Consider the following 13,447-nt stretch of genomic DNA (forward strand, 5'->3'; position numbering starts at 1 on the left):
TGCGGGGACAACGAGGCCGTCTTTGGCCTGGCTGTGAGTTTCTGGAGCTGGCCTTTGCTCGCCCTCCAGGTCGCCTCTCCAGCAGCTCTCCGTGCTCTCCCCAGCCTGCCGCTCCCTGCCCGGCCTGAAAGCTGGCCTAGGGGCAGGCTCAGGGGCAGCAGGCCGGGTGCAGCCCTGCGTCTCCCCTCGGGCCCTGCCTCATGGACACCCTGGCACTGAGCGCTGCCTCGGGCTGCTTTGTCTCTTGCAGGCAACCCTGGTGCTGTGGAGGATTGCCCCCATGTCCGAGTGGCATTTTGCGATTCTCCTTCACTCTCCCCAACTCTTCGTGGCTCTGCTCCTGCAAATTGTCACCATCACAGAGCAGACGGCAGAGGACGCGGAGACCCGGAGCTTCTGGAGAGCGTGCCAGGAGGAACACGGCCTTCCCGGCAACCCCAGCAGGTGCCAGTCGCCCCGTCCTTCCCACGCCCTCGTGGCCAGGGCCAGCGCTCCCAGCGTGACCTGGCCTTTGCTCGGCACACAGCTTTGCAGCGCAGACCATGAAGGCTCTGCTCTCCACACTGGGCTTTGACAAAAAGCTGATGGCTCTGGAGGACAAGCGGGTCTGGCAGAAGCTGCTCTGTGCCCCCACCCAGCACTATGCAGCGGCTCTGCTGGCCAGGTGAGATGCCCTACTCCTGCCACCACCACCAGCATTTGTGCCCTGTGCCCGCAGTGCCCCACACAGTCCCCGGGCTTGTAAGCGAGAGGGCCTTGTCACGGAGGGAGGGCCGAGCAGACTGGAAAAGGCTGGCAGAGGAGGATGCCCAGGAGCAGCCGCCTCCCAAGGGGCCCATGTGCCCTTGCAGAGTGCTGGGGAACGGTCAGACCTCTGCGAGTCTCTCCCTGGAGGGGTTTGCCCGCTGGCTCAGGGCCTTGGTACCTTTTTCCCCTGCCAGGGAGGTGCGCCGTGCCTTGGCCCCCTTGTGTCCCTTCATGGCCTCGCACCTGCTCGGCCTGCTCATCGGGAAGCAGCCACGCTGCCCTCTGCCTGCCCTGGCTTTCTTTGTGGAGGTGAGCCTGATGGCCAGCGCTGCCATCCCTCGGCCCTCTCGTAGCTGCAGCCGCCTGGGCCCGGCCCTGTGCGGCTCCGGGCTCCGGCCGGCCGGCTCCCCTGACACTGCCCTCCGGTGCCTGTCAGCTCCTGCCGTGCCTGGACCTGAGCAAAGACGGTCCCAGGGCCCTGCTGGTGCTGTCCAGGCAGCTGCCCAGTGAGTGCAGGGACAGGCTGCGCCTGGCGCTCCGAGGCCTCGTGGTGCTCAGCAAGGAGCCCTCGCTGGTGAGAAGGGGGCAGCGGCTGAAGCCCCGCTGGCAGCGTGGGGCCGCGCAAGGCCGACCTCTGGGCCTGGCCGGCCTTTGGCAGCAGAGGCAGCTGCTCCCAGCTCTCCTGCCTCCCGCTTCAGCTGCCCCAGTGGCCCAAGCAGCTGGCGGTGCTGCGGCCGTTCACGGCTTCACAGCACAGCCTCGTCTTGCACACAGGGCAGAGGAATACGCGGCCTGTATCCACACCTGGTGCAGCAGCTGGCCGACCCAGACGCAGAGATGGTCGGCATGACCCTCTGTGTGCTGACGTGTGTGCTCCAGGACAAAGACCTCGTGCTACCCAGCGTCATCGCCCTGAAGCTGGCTGAGCCCCTCCCGCCCCACTTTGAGAACGTAAGGCTCTGTGCCCCCTGCCAAGGGCACTGGACGCTGCCTGGAAACTTTGTGCTCTGTGCAGTTTTGGGCTTTGCCCCTATGGGCCTGGAGTAGTTGGTGCTTAGGACTTTTGCTCTCCTTCCAGGACAACAGCCACGTGCAGCGGCTCTCCATTGAGCTCTTCTGCATGGTGATGGACCTGGTAGTGGAAGAGGGGGAAAATCCTCTGACGACAATCGTGAGCCAGAGCCTGCTCCCTCTATTCTTGCGCTGCCACGATGAGAACCCACACGTGGCCAAGGTGAGGTTTTGTGTGATTGCTGGCAGGGAGCTCGGCCGCCTCCTGCCCCGGCGCCTGGCGGGCTCCAGCCGCGCCTGGCCGTGGCACAGGGACACGGCTCCCGTGCCCCAGCCTGAGGTGCCACCTGCGGCTCTCTGCCGCTCTCCAGGCCTCTGGCGAAGCCCTGCTTTGTGCGGCACGCTTCCTGAAGAGGAGGGACCTCGAGGAGCTGCTGCTGAAGAAGCAGCGGATGAAGTTCGCCGAGCGCCTGGTAAGGACAGCCCGGGAGCCCGAGCCCTGCCCCCGGTGCTCGGTGCGGGGGGCCGGCAGCGGCGGCCCTGCCCAGCGCCGCGCCCGGGCCCGCCGGCCTGCGCCCCTCACGCTGCTCCCTGCCCCGGGCCGGCTCGGCCGGCGCTGGGCGCAGGGAGCGCCCGGCCGAGGGGCAGAGCTCGCCCGCGCCGAGCCTTCCCTGCCGGTGCTCCCCGCAGCTGCTGCAGGACGAGAGCCGAGCGGCCGAGCACCTGCGCTGGGCCCTGCCGTACCTGCAGAGCCCGCAGCGGCCCGTGCGACGGGCGGCCGTCAGGATCATGGGTGAGCCGCGAGCCCGCCGCCCCTCCCTGCCCCCGGCCCGGCTGCTGCCCCGGCCGTGGGAGCCGCGCCCCGGCCGCCGGAGCCCCGCCCGCCCTCGGCGCTGCCGCCGCCCGCCCGCAGCCGTGCCCTCGGGCAACAGCGTGCGGCAGGGGCCGGCAGGAGCCCCGCCCGGCCAGGAGGGCGTGCGGCCACAGGGCCGGCAGCGCCCGTGTCGGGCAGCCGTGCCGCCTGGGGCAGACACGGGCTCTGTCTTGCCAGGGCTGGCCGGAGTGCTCGTGACGGGGCAGAAGGAGGAGCTCCAGGTCCTCACTGAGGGTGAGTCAGGGCGGCCGCGTGGCAGCGAGCACCACTGCGGGAGGCTGCACATCCCGGCCCCGGCGCTGCGGAGGGCTCTGCTCCCTCTGCGGATGGGGGGTTGCAGAGACAGAGCCCGGAGAGCTGTCAGGGACACCTGGGGGATCCGTGGCCAGCACCTTCCGGCCGAACCCTTGTCTCCTTCTCCCTCCTGGCCATGGCAAGAGCCGGCTGGCATGGCCCTGGCAGGAGGCTTTCCCTGGATTCCCTCCATCTGGCCACTGACCATGCCTCTGTTCCTCTCGCTTCCAGCTCTTCAAGCCCTGAGAGGAGATGAGAGGCCATCCTGCATGAGCATTGTGCTTCAGCTCATGTTCGAAAGAAGATCTGCAGGACTCGGTTCGTCTGCTGGATCAGATGTTCCGGCCTCCTTTGGGGATTGCCAGTTCCCGTTGAAGATGGGAGCACCTGCAGAGCAGGATGGACCAGCTGGAGCTCCAGGCACAGCTCTTACCGCTCAGAGCTGAGCCTGTGGGAAGCTCCAGGAGCTCCTGCCACCTCTCTCCCTGTTGGCAGCTCCTTCCTTGCAACCCTATGGCCTTGCCCAACCCCTTTTTTACTTCCCAGCTCACCCCTTGGCTTTGCTTTCCCTTCATAAACAGTTTCCCAAAACCCTAAGATGGGAGCACCTGCAGAGCAGGATGGACCAGCTGGAGCTCCAGGCACAGCTCTTGCTGCTCAGAGCTGAGCCTGTGGGAAGCTCCAGGAGCTCCTGCCACCTCTCTCCCTGTTGGCAGCTCCCTCCCTGCAGCCCTCAGGCCCTGCCCATCCCCTTCTTTGCCTCCCAGCTCACCCCTTCCCTTGGCTTTCCCTTAATAAACAGTTTGAGTTTTTCACTTGACCCGTGACTCCGTGGAGCCGAAGCGGCGCAAAGCCTGAGCCCGGGGACACGCAGGGCCCTGCTGCCGTTCTCCTCCGCGCTGCCTTCTGTGCACGGGCAGAGAGGAACAAGGGCAGCTCCGGCTGCAAAGGTCCCTGTCCTGCTGCTCCAGCTGCACAGCACCGTGGGGGGAGTTAAAGGTCGTGCTGAGCATGCTGAAGGGGACAAGGACCCTGGCTTTTAGAAGAGCCAACTTGAGGATGCTCTGAACCCCACCATGAGGGATTCCATGGCAAGCATCCACCGAGGCAAAAGAGCTTGCGATGCCAGAAGGTTTCACAAAGAGCTACCTGAAAGCACAGCAATGCTCCATCCCTACACAGGGACAGGAAGAGGGCAGAACCAGAGACCAGCGTGGCCTAGCACTGAGCTTTGGGTGTGCCTAAAAGCAAATGGAGCAGCAGCAGCAGCAGCAGCAGCAGGGAGTGGCTGAGACTCGGGGGCGCGACCGTCCCAGTGGCCGCAGCGCTGTCAGGCAGTGCCTGCACTGGGTGCGGTTCCGGCGGCTCCGCTCTCCCCACAAGGGAGCAATCGCAGCCCCTGCTGCCTCAGAGCCAGTCAGAAAGCCAAGCAAGCGAGACCAGAGGCAGGGGACCCTTCCCATCTCTCTGGGGCATGGCTGCAAAACATCACCTCAGGTTTATAGGGGGCCCGGGCCTTCATGCCCAAATAGACACGTGGAAACTGATTCAGGGAAAGGAAAGAAGAGGTAATTTATGTTGTTTAGGGACAGAATACTGTTTCATTGCCATCTGACTTTTACTGAAAATTCATGCCTTTATAATGTCTAGCTCAGCTCTGTGAACTAGTCTCTGTTCTGACTGACAGGAATATACAAGCCATCGGAGCTCTCCTAAGGTGCAGGCATTTTTTTGGTTCAGAGTCTGGGAGGACATAGACCAATGAGCTCTCTGGACCCCAGGGTTTTGAACTGATAATAAAAGAAAGCTCTGGACAATAAAAGAGGTTGTTTGTCTGAGGAAACACCAGTGGATTGTCTTGTGTTAATTCTCAGACAGAGGAACACCAGCATGTCAGAATACCTCCTACAAGTACTGACAATAGCAGCACACTGTAGCACTTCCTTACAGTAGATATAGTGGAAGGTAAAATATATGGTCGAGTCTTAACACAAAATTAGATGTAACACTTTTTCTTCTTAAAGGCAATTTTCAGGAGATTAAGATCTACAAATGCATTAGAGAATACCTGTTCTATCTGTAGTTTTTAAACAACCTTTCCATTGCTGATCAATGGTATGGTTGGAAATAGCTGAAGGAGAACAGCTCTGTCCGAACATATTTCTTAGTGTTACAGATGAGTGCATTTTTCCAGTAGCTAGGTAACTAGAAACACTTCCCTTCAGCTTGTTGGACTTTGGACTCTTTTGTTTAAAGTAGAGAAAAAGTAAGAAAGGAGCAATTGGGTTAATATATGTCTGTGCTAAGGAGACATGTGTACAACTTTGGCTCCTCAAGGGTGGACCAGCCCCTGCAGTTAATATGCACTGTGGAAGGGCTCCTGAAGGCACTGAGACTTGCTTTGTTCTGTTGTAAGACCACTTTGGATTTTTCCTTGGGAAAGCCCTCATCCACAGTTTTGGGGCCACAGTTGGGTTGAACTGCATTTTTAGTCATTGAAGTGCACAGGAAAATGCAACTAGATCCTCGGTTTCACCTTGAAAAATTAAATGCTTTGAAGTGTAGGATTTGCTTCACTGTAGCCATGTAAGAACTGTGTCTGCTGAGCTTTAATTTGGTATTGTCTGAAGCTCTTTTATCTTGCCAGATTTCCAGAGGACATTTCCTTTCAAATCTCTAGGGAAATCCAGATTTCCAGAGGACACTTATTTTCAAATATCTGAGGAAAAGGAGCTAATTTTCTATTCTAAACACATTGAAAGGTAGCAGAATATAATTCTGTGGTTTTGCCACTGACATTACCTGATGAAATAATAATGATTGTTTTTAATAAGAACTGAGGAGATTTTTTCAGCTGCAATGAGAACCAGAATAATTCCATCATATCTGTCCTTGGATTTCTGAATTGTTTTGCAGAGAAAAAGATGCAAGTGATTCCAGAGATTTCTAAATTTTGTGCTAGAAAAGGGTAGATGTTCGTGGCAAGAGTATATGGTGAGATTTTAATGGGGTATATTGTTTCATGCAATACCTTTTAGCTGTATTTTAGTAAAGACTTCAAAATTTGTTTGAAGGACCTCTCTGCATATATATATTTCACCCCTCTTAACTGCAAAGATAATGGACCTGCTCCTATTAGTTCTGTGTACTAATTTGCCATCTTTAAAACAGCAATATTTACATAATCAATAACATTAGATAACAAAAGAAACATTGGCTTGGAAATAAATTAATGAAAATAAATTCAAATATGCAACCATTTTAAAAGGAAAAGTTCAAATGTAAACCAATCCATCCTGAAAAAGAAAAGAAAGAACTCTATTTCCCTAGAAATTTGATATCAAATTCACTTTCCAATTTTTATTGACTATTGCTTTTCCTTTTCCCTCTGAAATTTTAGGCTTTCTGTAAGAGGCACTGATGTGTTTTCTGCCCAGTGTTTTCTGTTTGGCAGAGCTTTTACCACAGGCATACAAACCTTTTCTCCCCAGAAAATGTTTCCAGATCAATGTTTCCAAGTGATCTGTCCAGAACCCACAGGTGCCAGAATATTGATTTCCTGCTCAGGACCAGAGAAGAGGCAAACCAGGGTAAGGTAGGAGAAAAGGTGTGATGAAAAAAGCTCTTCCACAGGGAGTGGGGCAGGGAGTGCAGCTGGGCACCCGCAGGGGAGCAGCAAGGGCTGCAGACAGCAAGGATATTTGGAGCTGTGTGTCTGGGGAGGGGGAGGATGGCAGCTGTCCAAGTGGGGGAGCAGGTCACTGCCCCCACATAAGACATGGACTGGCACAGCTCCTGTGTGGGGGCACCACTCACCCCACTGCCACAGCCCCTGCACACGTCGCTGCTGCTGCTGCTGCCTCTAAGAGCTGGCACAAGCCCCTGGTGCAGCAGAGAGAGAGGCAGCCTGTCCAAAGTACACCCCAAAGGGGTTCTTTTTGGACTGACACCCAGTAAGGTTTCAGAGTCTATCTGCACAAAACACAAAGTCAGCCACCATCATTTTTGTCACAGCAGCCTAACAGGGCCTGCTCTGCCTCTCCTGCCATCCTGCTTGCAGTCTGTTCCAACTCACAATATGCCCCAGTGTGTGATGATCTGGTATTTGAATTTATTGACAGTGGGAACAATGTGGTCTTCCACACTGAGCTTCTGAAGCCTCACAGCTTTTATTTAAATGATCTTCATTGTTTTCAAATAATTTCAGTGCATAAGTCTTCTGTTGCCAGACTAAAAGCTAGATAGTTCATCTTACATAGTTGAAGGAGTTCTCACATTTCCACATGGTTTGGCTTACTGAAGATTGGAATCTGTGCCCTACTTCCTTATCTTATAACACACTCTATTGAACATACTCTTAGGTTTGCTGATTATTTTCTTTGGCCGATAGAGCAAGCAGTCAGATAAAATTCTGACTTGGACCAAGAGATCTGCAGTGGCCATGAATTCAAAGAAACAATTTCTTTCAAACTTCATGCTGAATGCAAAAGTAAATTTCTATTTTAGAATCTTTTGCAATGTGGGTGAAATGAATAGTGTCCTCTTGCATGTGCAGGATGATACAGACATTCTGTAACAAGTAGCAATAAGTAACAAACAGCAGCAAATAAAACCCCACATATATTCCATCCCTTTTTCCCTGTGAGCGTGCCCATGGCTGAAGCCTTGGCATGGTCCACTGCAAAGAAATTAACAATGACATTGCATAAAAGACAATTTTATGCAATTTCATTGTTAATTTATGCTGTTTTGTCAAACAGCTCAGCTTTTTGACAAAACATGGGCCAGTTTAGAACAAGTTTTGATAACAACAATGCAACTGCTACAAAACACACTCTGTGACACTAAATGGCTTGATCTTGCTTAGTCTTGCCTTCCCTAGCTGTTCCTCTAACCTTTGGACAAAGGAACATGTTGTAATCTGAATTATTATTTTTGATTACAAAAACGGTAAGAAAAGAAAGGATTCACACTTAAGGGTTTACCACTGGAACCAGATAAGAAAATGCATGGAGAAATTCTTTGTAGCTATTAAGCAATGTAGATCATACCTCTCATTTTAGGAATCAGCTCTTTCTTACTGACTTTGCCTTGAACCAAACCGAAGTTCTGAAGAAGGCTGAAATGGTCAAATAAAATCTTCCATTTTTAGTAGCCCCTTTTTTCTGTTCTCTGCTGATTTTTATAATTCATGTTTCTGGATACCCCAGTGCTCTCCAGTAGAACCTCCTGAAGGTGGAAGATTAATATATCATTTTACTGCAAGTTATGGTCCATACACACAAGCACTAGCAAGTTACAAAACCAAACTGGTAAAAAGTTCTTTAGAACATCCTCAGACAACAGAAGTCAGGCTGTAAACTGAATTTCTAACGTCCTTATTGCTAGAGCAGGCAGCAAATCCAGTTCCATGTTCATTAATGCTCATATTCACCCCTCTCAGCCTAAGGGTGGGGGAAGAGAGTCAGGGTGTCAGCCTTTGAGAGCCTGCACTGCAGCAGAAAGTTGTCACCCATGCAGTGGATGGCAAGAGGTAATTTAAATGGCAATTACTGTAGCACAGCCAACCATGCCAGCCTTTACAGGTCAGACTTAAGGGCCCTGAGAACATGGATTTCCCCTCTGTGGAAACCAAGGTCAGGCAATCTCATCCCTATCCCATCCCCAACCCTACAGAGCTTCCAGGCAGGCAGGTACTCCTTTCCCTTCCCTTTGGGGAAATCAGAGGGAGGGGAAGGAGGGAGCTGGACTGCTTGCTCATACCTCTTCCATCACATTAACACTTTGTTTTGGCATTTAATGTGGCTAGCTAGCAAAGGCAATGGGAATGCCACCCTGTTGTTTGGTAAGGGCCTCATTGTCTTGCAGCTTTCTCTGGCTTTTCTGGCCACAAAAAAGAAAGAGAAGGAAGATAACAAAAACAGCAAAATAAAAAAAAGGAAATGAAAAAGAAAGGAACAGTAAAACAAAGAATATTGGGAAAAGGGAAAAGCATAGGCAAATCTGTTTCTCTGAAATCTTTAATTTTTCTGTAGAGCCAGATCTGCTGCAAGTTAGCAGAAGGTGTTGCACAACTCTAGCTAATCAACAGAACTGGTATCTTTTATTTAATTGCTCATACAAAAAAGCAAATTGAAATAGTTTGTCTGGTACTTTGTTCCCAGTCCAGCTGTCTTCAAGTAAGCATTTTCCAAGGAATCAAAAGATTAAATGTACTTTTCTTGTAACTGAACAGACAAGCAACTCATCTAACACTCACTGTTATGCTATTAACCACCACCATGTATATGTAGGTTTTTCTATGTTATATTTTTTACCTATTCTTAACAATAACTGGTTTCTAACTGAAAGGTCCCTGCTTTATTTTTTAAAGTCACTTTTTAATTTTACTTTGTATTACCATACTGTCTTTTTATGGCTATTGTTTTGTGTGCTATTGGGCAAACTGCCCTGAACCCTGGAGAAAGCTATGACTTCCACTGGCAGGGATCCTGGGGGGAACCCCAGAGCCCCAGTGATGGATGTGGAAGCTCCAGGGCACTGAGCAGGGTGCCTGTAGCCTGCAGGGTGCTGTGCCCCCCCAGCACCTCCTGTTCCTGGAGCAGGAACACCACAGACAGAGAGAACACAGCCCATATTGCTGCCCTGAGCACTGGGGAAATGTGTGTCTGCCACTGCTGACTGAAAATTAGGGTAATCAAGTGCAGGGTGCATTTCTGCTCTTCTAATAGACACAGCTAATTACATTGAGCTATAATCACCTAATGCTAATTTCGACATGATACGGTGAATAAAGTGACATAGAATGTTAACACTGGCTTAAGGTACTTGGAAAATCTGTTTCCTGGGGAACCAATAAGAAGCAGAAGCATTTACTCAAGGAGATACATACATTATACATATATATATATATATATAAAAAGAAGATCAAATCATTTCTTCATGCTTTAAGATGGAGATTGGTACAGATTTCACCAATGTCAGCTACCTATTAGTGCCCAAACTGTTGCTGTAGTACCTGTGCCATTTGTGTGTTTTATAGAGCCTGTTTATTTTTTGGATTACTGGGAGAAAAATGAATCCCATAGTTACAATCAGGTAGGTTCACTGGGATGCATTGTTCAAGCACATTATTTCTCTAGACATCTTTCAAAGTAGCAATATAATAGGATATTGACTGCATATGAATTGATGGAAGGAATAAAGGCTAGTTGTGACCAAATTATTGAACTTTTCTGATTCAAGTTTTGATCAATAATGTATTAATTTAGAATCCTGAGCAGAAACCTTTTACCTTTTTCTGCCTTTCACACTTTCATTTATCAATCTCTTATCTCTCAGCATTTAAAAGGGACCCCATCATGGTTCTGTGCAATGAAATGGAGGCAGTGAAATTGGGAAAGGTTACCAAATTGTAACTTTTATATAAAATGTGTTATTGTGTTGCTGTGAAAAGACTTTTTAGTTATTGCAAGATACTGGAGAATTGTAAGCCAGCTTTGGAGCACTCACCCTCTTATTATCAAACTAACAGCAAACCATCTTTTCCTCTGCTGCCTTGGCTGTCATCCTTCATGTCCCAGCCAAGCTGTAGGATTCTCAGCTCTAGGCACCCTCTCAGAAATGCTCAGCTGTAAATTTTTGGATTATTAGGTTCTGGAAAATATAATTTCTGTCTGGTGGTAGCAAACAAAATGGAAGGGACTAGATTAGATACTGTTTTACAAGTAACTAGGTACTTAGTTGTTACAGGAATTACAAGAGTATCTAATATCTAAAGAAGTTATTTTTCAGTTGTTTTCATGGAAAATAGGGAAATCTCAGAGCTGATAAACTTCACTGTGATTTAAGAAGTCCTATATCCTGTATGTAAGAAATTCCCTGTGTGACTGTGTACAAGTCATTGTGATTGCCTGTTAAGAAAGCCCTGGAGAACCCTGTTTAATCTTAAAATATGTCCTTGTTTATTCAAAAGGGGTAACATGTGCTTAATATGAGACTAATGCCTTTGTCTTTCAGAGCAGGAAGGGGATTGTTTCTATGCCTATGTTAATTATGTCACTTCAGTTCAGAAGATCACATTATCAGCCAGGTTTTTCTATTTTTTATTTGCCACAGGAAATGAGGAACTCTGAGCAATTCCCTGATTTGTTTTTCCACTTTGGACTGTAATCTACACAAAGTTCCTAATTTGTTATATAATGGAAATGTCATCTAATGTGAGGCAGCCTGGTGCCACTGTAGTACAAGTAATAAACAGCAATATCTCATAATCTAATGGCTTTTTTCTTCTACAAATAAAGTCAGTGGCAAGGTCTTATATAAAGATTCAAAGGGAAAAAAAACCCATCATGGTTCATATATTTTCATCATTAGTCTCACAATGACCTGCAAACATGGTCTAATTTATGTGATTACCTGATCAACTGAAATAGATCTCTCTAAAGACTGTGATCTGCAATTACTGGAGGCAAAACTGCAGGGCATTTGCTATGCATGCTTTAGCTTGCAATGAGGAGATTTCTTCAATGCATTTTTGTCCAAACTTCTTAAGCATTTTGCATAGAATTCATAACTGTTAGGAAAAAAATCGAGAAGTGGAACAGATTCTTTTACACAAACTATCCCATAGCACATGAGAATTTATAATTAATATTATATTCCTATAAATGCAGCTGCAGTTCACTTTGAAGTTAATGGATCTGCTCACACCACGCAGTTGGACTGGGAATGTATTCATGTACCAACATCCATATGTGAAATCATCCTGATCTGGTAGGTTCTTTTTATCCTATTTATCTAAAATAGCTTCAAATCTCTAAGTGCAAGAATGAATCACGGAGAGGGCAGGGAGAGACACTTAAGGTATTTTAGTGTTCTGCTTCTGGTCAGAAATACATTTTTAAAGTAAATTTTATAAAACATTATGCCAACCACATGCTGGAAGTGACATTTTTCAGTGAACACAGTGCTCTATCTGTCTCTGCTTGGGAGGAGGTGAAAGCAATTAGTGCAGTTTAGATCCAAAGCCAGACAAGACATGCCTTGCCATGTTCCAGTGCTGGCAGGAATTCACAAACAGGGAGCTGTGCTCGAGCAGATTTGTTTGCTGTAGCTGAAGAGAGAACAAAACTCATCTATTGACACGTCTTTAGAGCCCTGATTCCAAATATCCATTTCCTCCTTTAAAAGTGAGACACTGCTATTTGATTTGAATATAAAATATTCCAATGGAAGGGGCTGGAAGGGGAGCTGGATCTGATCTCAGCAATGAGAATTGTTCCTCCTGCCCTACACTGCTCATCAAGGCAGCACGGGAGGGAGTCAGAGGTCCTTCTGGGAAACCCCTCCTCCAAAATTTCCACCCTGCAGTTAGTGGCCCTGGGCTCTTTCTACACTAAAGGCATTGCTACAGAGTGATTAACATGGATTTATGAAGCTCCATTAGACTCCTAGCTATCAGGAGACTTTGGATGAGATTTGGATAACTCTCCAGCTTAAGCATTCAGATGCAGTTCTTGGTCAGATGAAGGAAATTTTCCTCTTTGGAAAGGTTGCTACCATTTTCCTGTGTCACAAATGAGTGAGAGGAAGGCCCTCTGCAGATCATTATCACCTTGGAGCACAATTTACAGAGGTCTGCAAGGCTATTTTTGAAATGATCTCAAATGCCTTTACTAACTTATAATGGAGTCAACGTTCCTGTCTTGGCAATTAAGGCTTCATGCCAAAACTAATTCTCTTGTGTTTTGCCCTGCTTTGCCCTTTATCCCATTCTGAATGTACCATTAGCCAGGGGTGCCAGTCAGTGCCTTTTTGTCCCCTGATGTGAGGCTGCAGGCAGGAAGGGGCCTGCCAGGAGAGCCCCTGTGGGCACAGGGACCTGCTGGACCAGGCTGGGCATCTCCCTGACTTGTGGCAGGGAGAAACTTCCCCACCATCAGCTCTATGGTGCCATGGCCAGCCATGTGCCATGTCAGTGTGCCATGTGCCATGCCATGTCTGTGTGCCATGTCAGTGTGCCATGTGCCGTGCCATGTCAGTGTGTCATGGCCAGCCATGTGCCATGACATGTCAGTGTGCCATGGCCAGCCATGTGCCATGTCAGTGTGCCATGTGCCATGCCATGTCAGTGTGCCATGTCTGTGTGCCATGTCAGTGTGCCATGGCCAGCCATGTGCCATGCCATGTCAGTGTGTCATGGCCAGCCATGTGCCATGCCATGTCAGTGTGCCATGGCCAGCCATGTCAGTGTGCTGTGTGCCATGCCATATGCCATGCCATGTCTGTGTGCCATGGCCGGCCATGTCAGTGTGCCATGCCATGTCAGTGTGCCATGTGCCATGCCATGTCAGTGTGCCATGTGCCATGCCATGTCAGTGTGCCATGGCCAGCCATGTGCCATGTCATGTCTGTGTGCCATGGCCGGCCATGTCTGTGTGCCATGGTCGGCCATGTGCCATGCCATGTCTGTGTGCCATGGCCAGCCATGTGCCATGCCATGCCAGTGTGCCATGTCAG

The 13,447-nt window shown here is 49.6% G+C and overlaps 1 protein-coding gene across 1 annotated transcript; it reads left to right on the forward strand.

Moving 5' to 3' along the window:
- Nucleotides 1–3,746, forward strand: LOC132330235 (uncharacterized). The gene is made up of 9 exons (XM_059852308.1): nt 1–444; nt 527–664; nt 942–1,050; nt 1,561–1,698; nt 1,826–1,922; nt 2,008–2,231; nt 2,449–2,551; nt 2,810–2,866; nt 3,158–3,746. The coding sequence occupies exons 1-9, from the start codon at nt 281–283 to the stop codon at nt 3,370–3,372; spliced, it is 1,245 nt and encodes a 414-aa protein (XP_059708291.1). The 5' UTR covers nt 1–280; the 3' UTR covers nt 3,373–3,746.
- The last annotated feature ends 9,701 nt before the right edge of the window (nt 3,747–13,447 follow it).

The sequence above is a fragment of the Haemorhous mexicanus genome, chromosome 8, assembly GCF_027477595.1.
Source record: "Haemorhous mexicanus isolate bHaeMex1 chromosome 8, bHaeMex1.pri, whole genome shotgun sequence".
Taxonomy (NCBI): domain Eukaryota; kingdom Metazoa; phylum Chordata; class Aves; order Passeriformes; family Fringillidae; genus Haemorhous; species Haemorhous mexicanus.

Coding starts and splice junctions, on each gene's coding strand:
- LOC132330235 (XM_059852308.1), top strand. CDS start 281: ATGTCCGAGTGGCATTTTGCGATTCTCCTTCACTCTCCCCAACTCTTC. Junction 1,051..1,560: donor TGCCTGCCCTGGCTTTCTTT/GTGGAGGTGAGC, acceptor CACCTGGTGCAG/CAGCTGGCCGACCCAGACGC. Junction 1,923..2,007: donor TCCTCTGACGACAATCGTGA/GCCAGAGCCTGC, acceptor GATTGCTGGCAG/GGAGCTCGGCCGCCTCCTGC.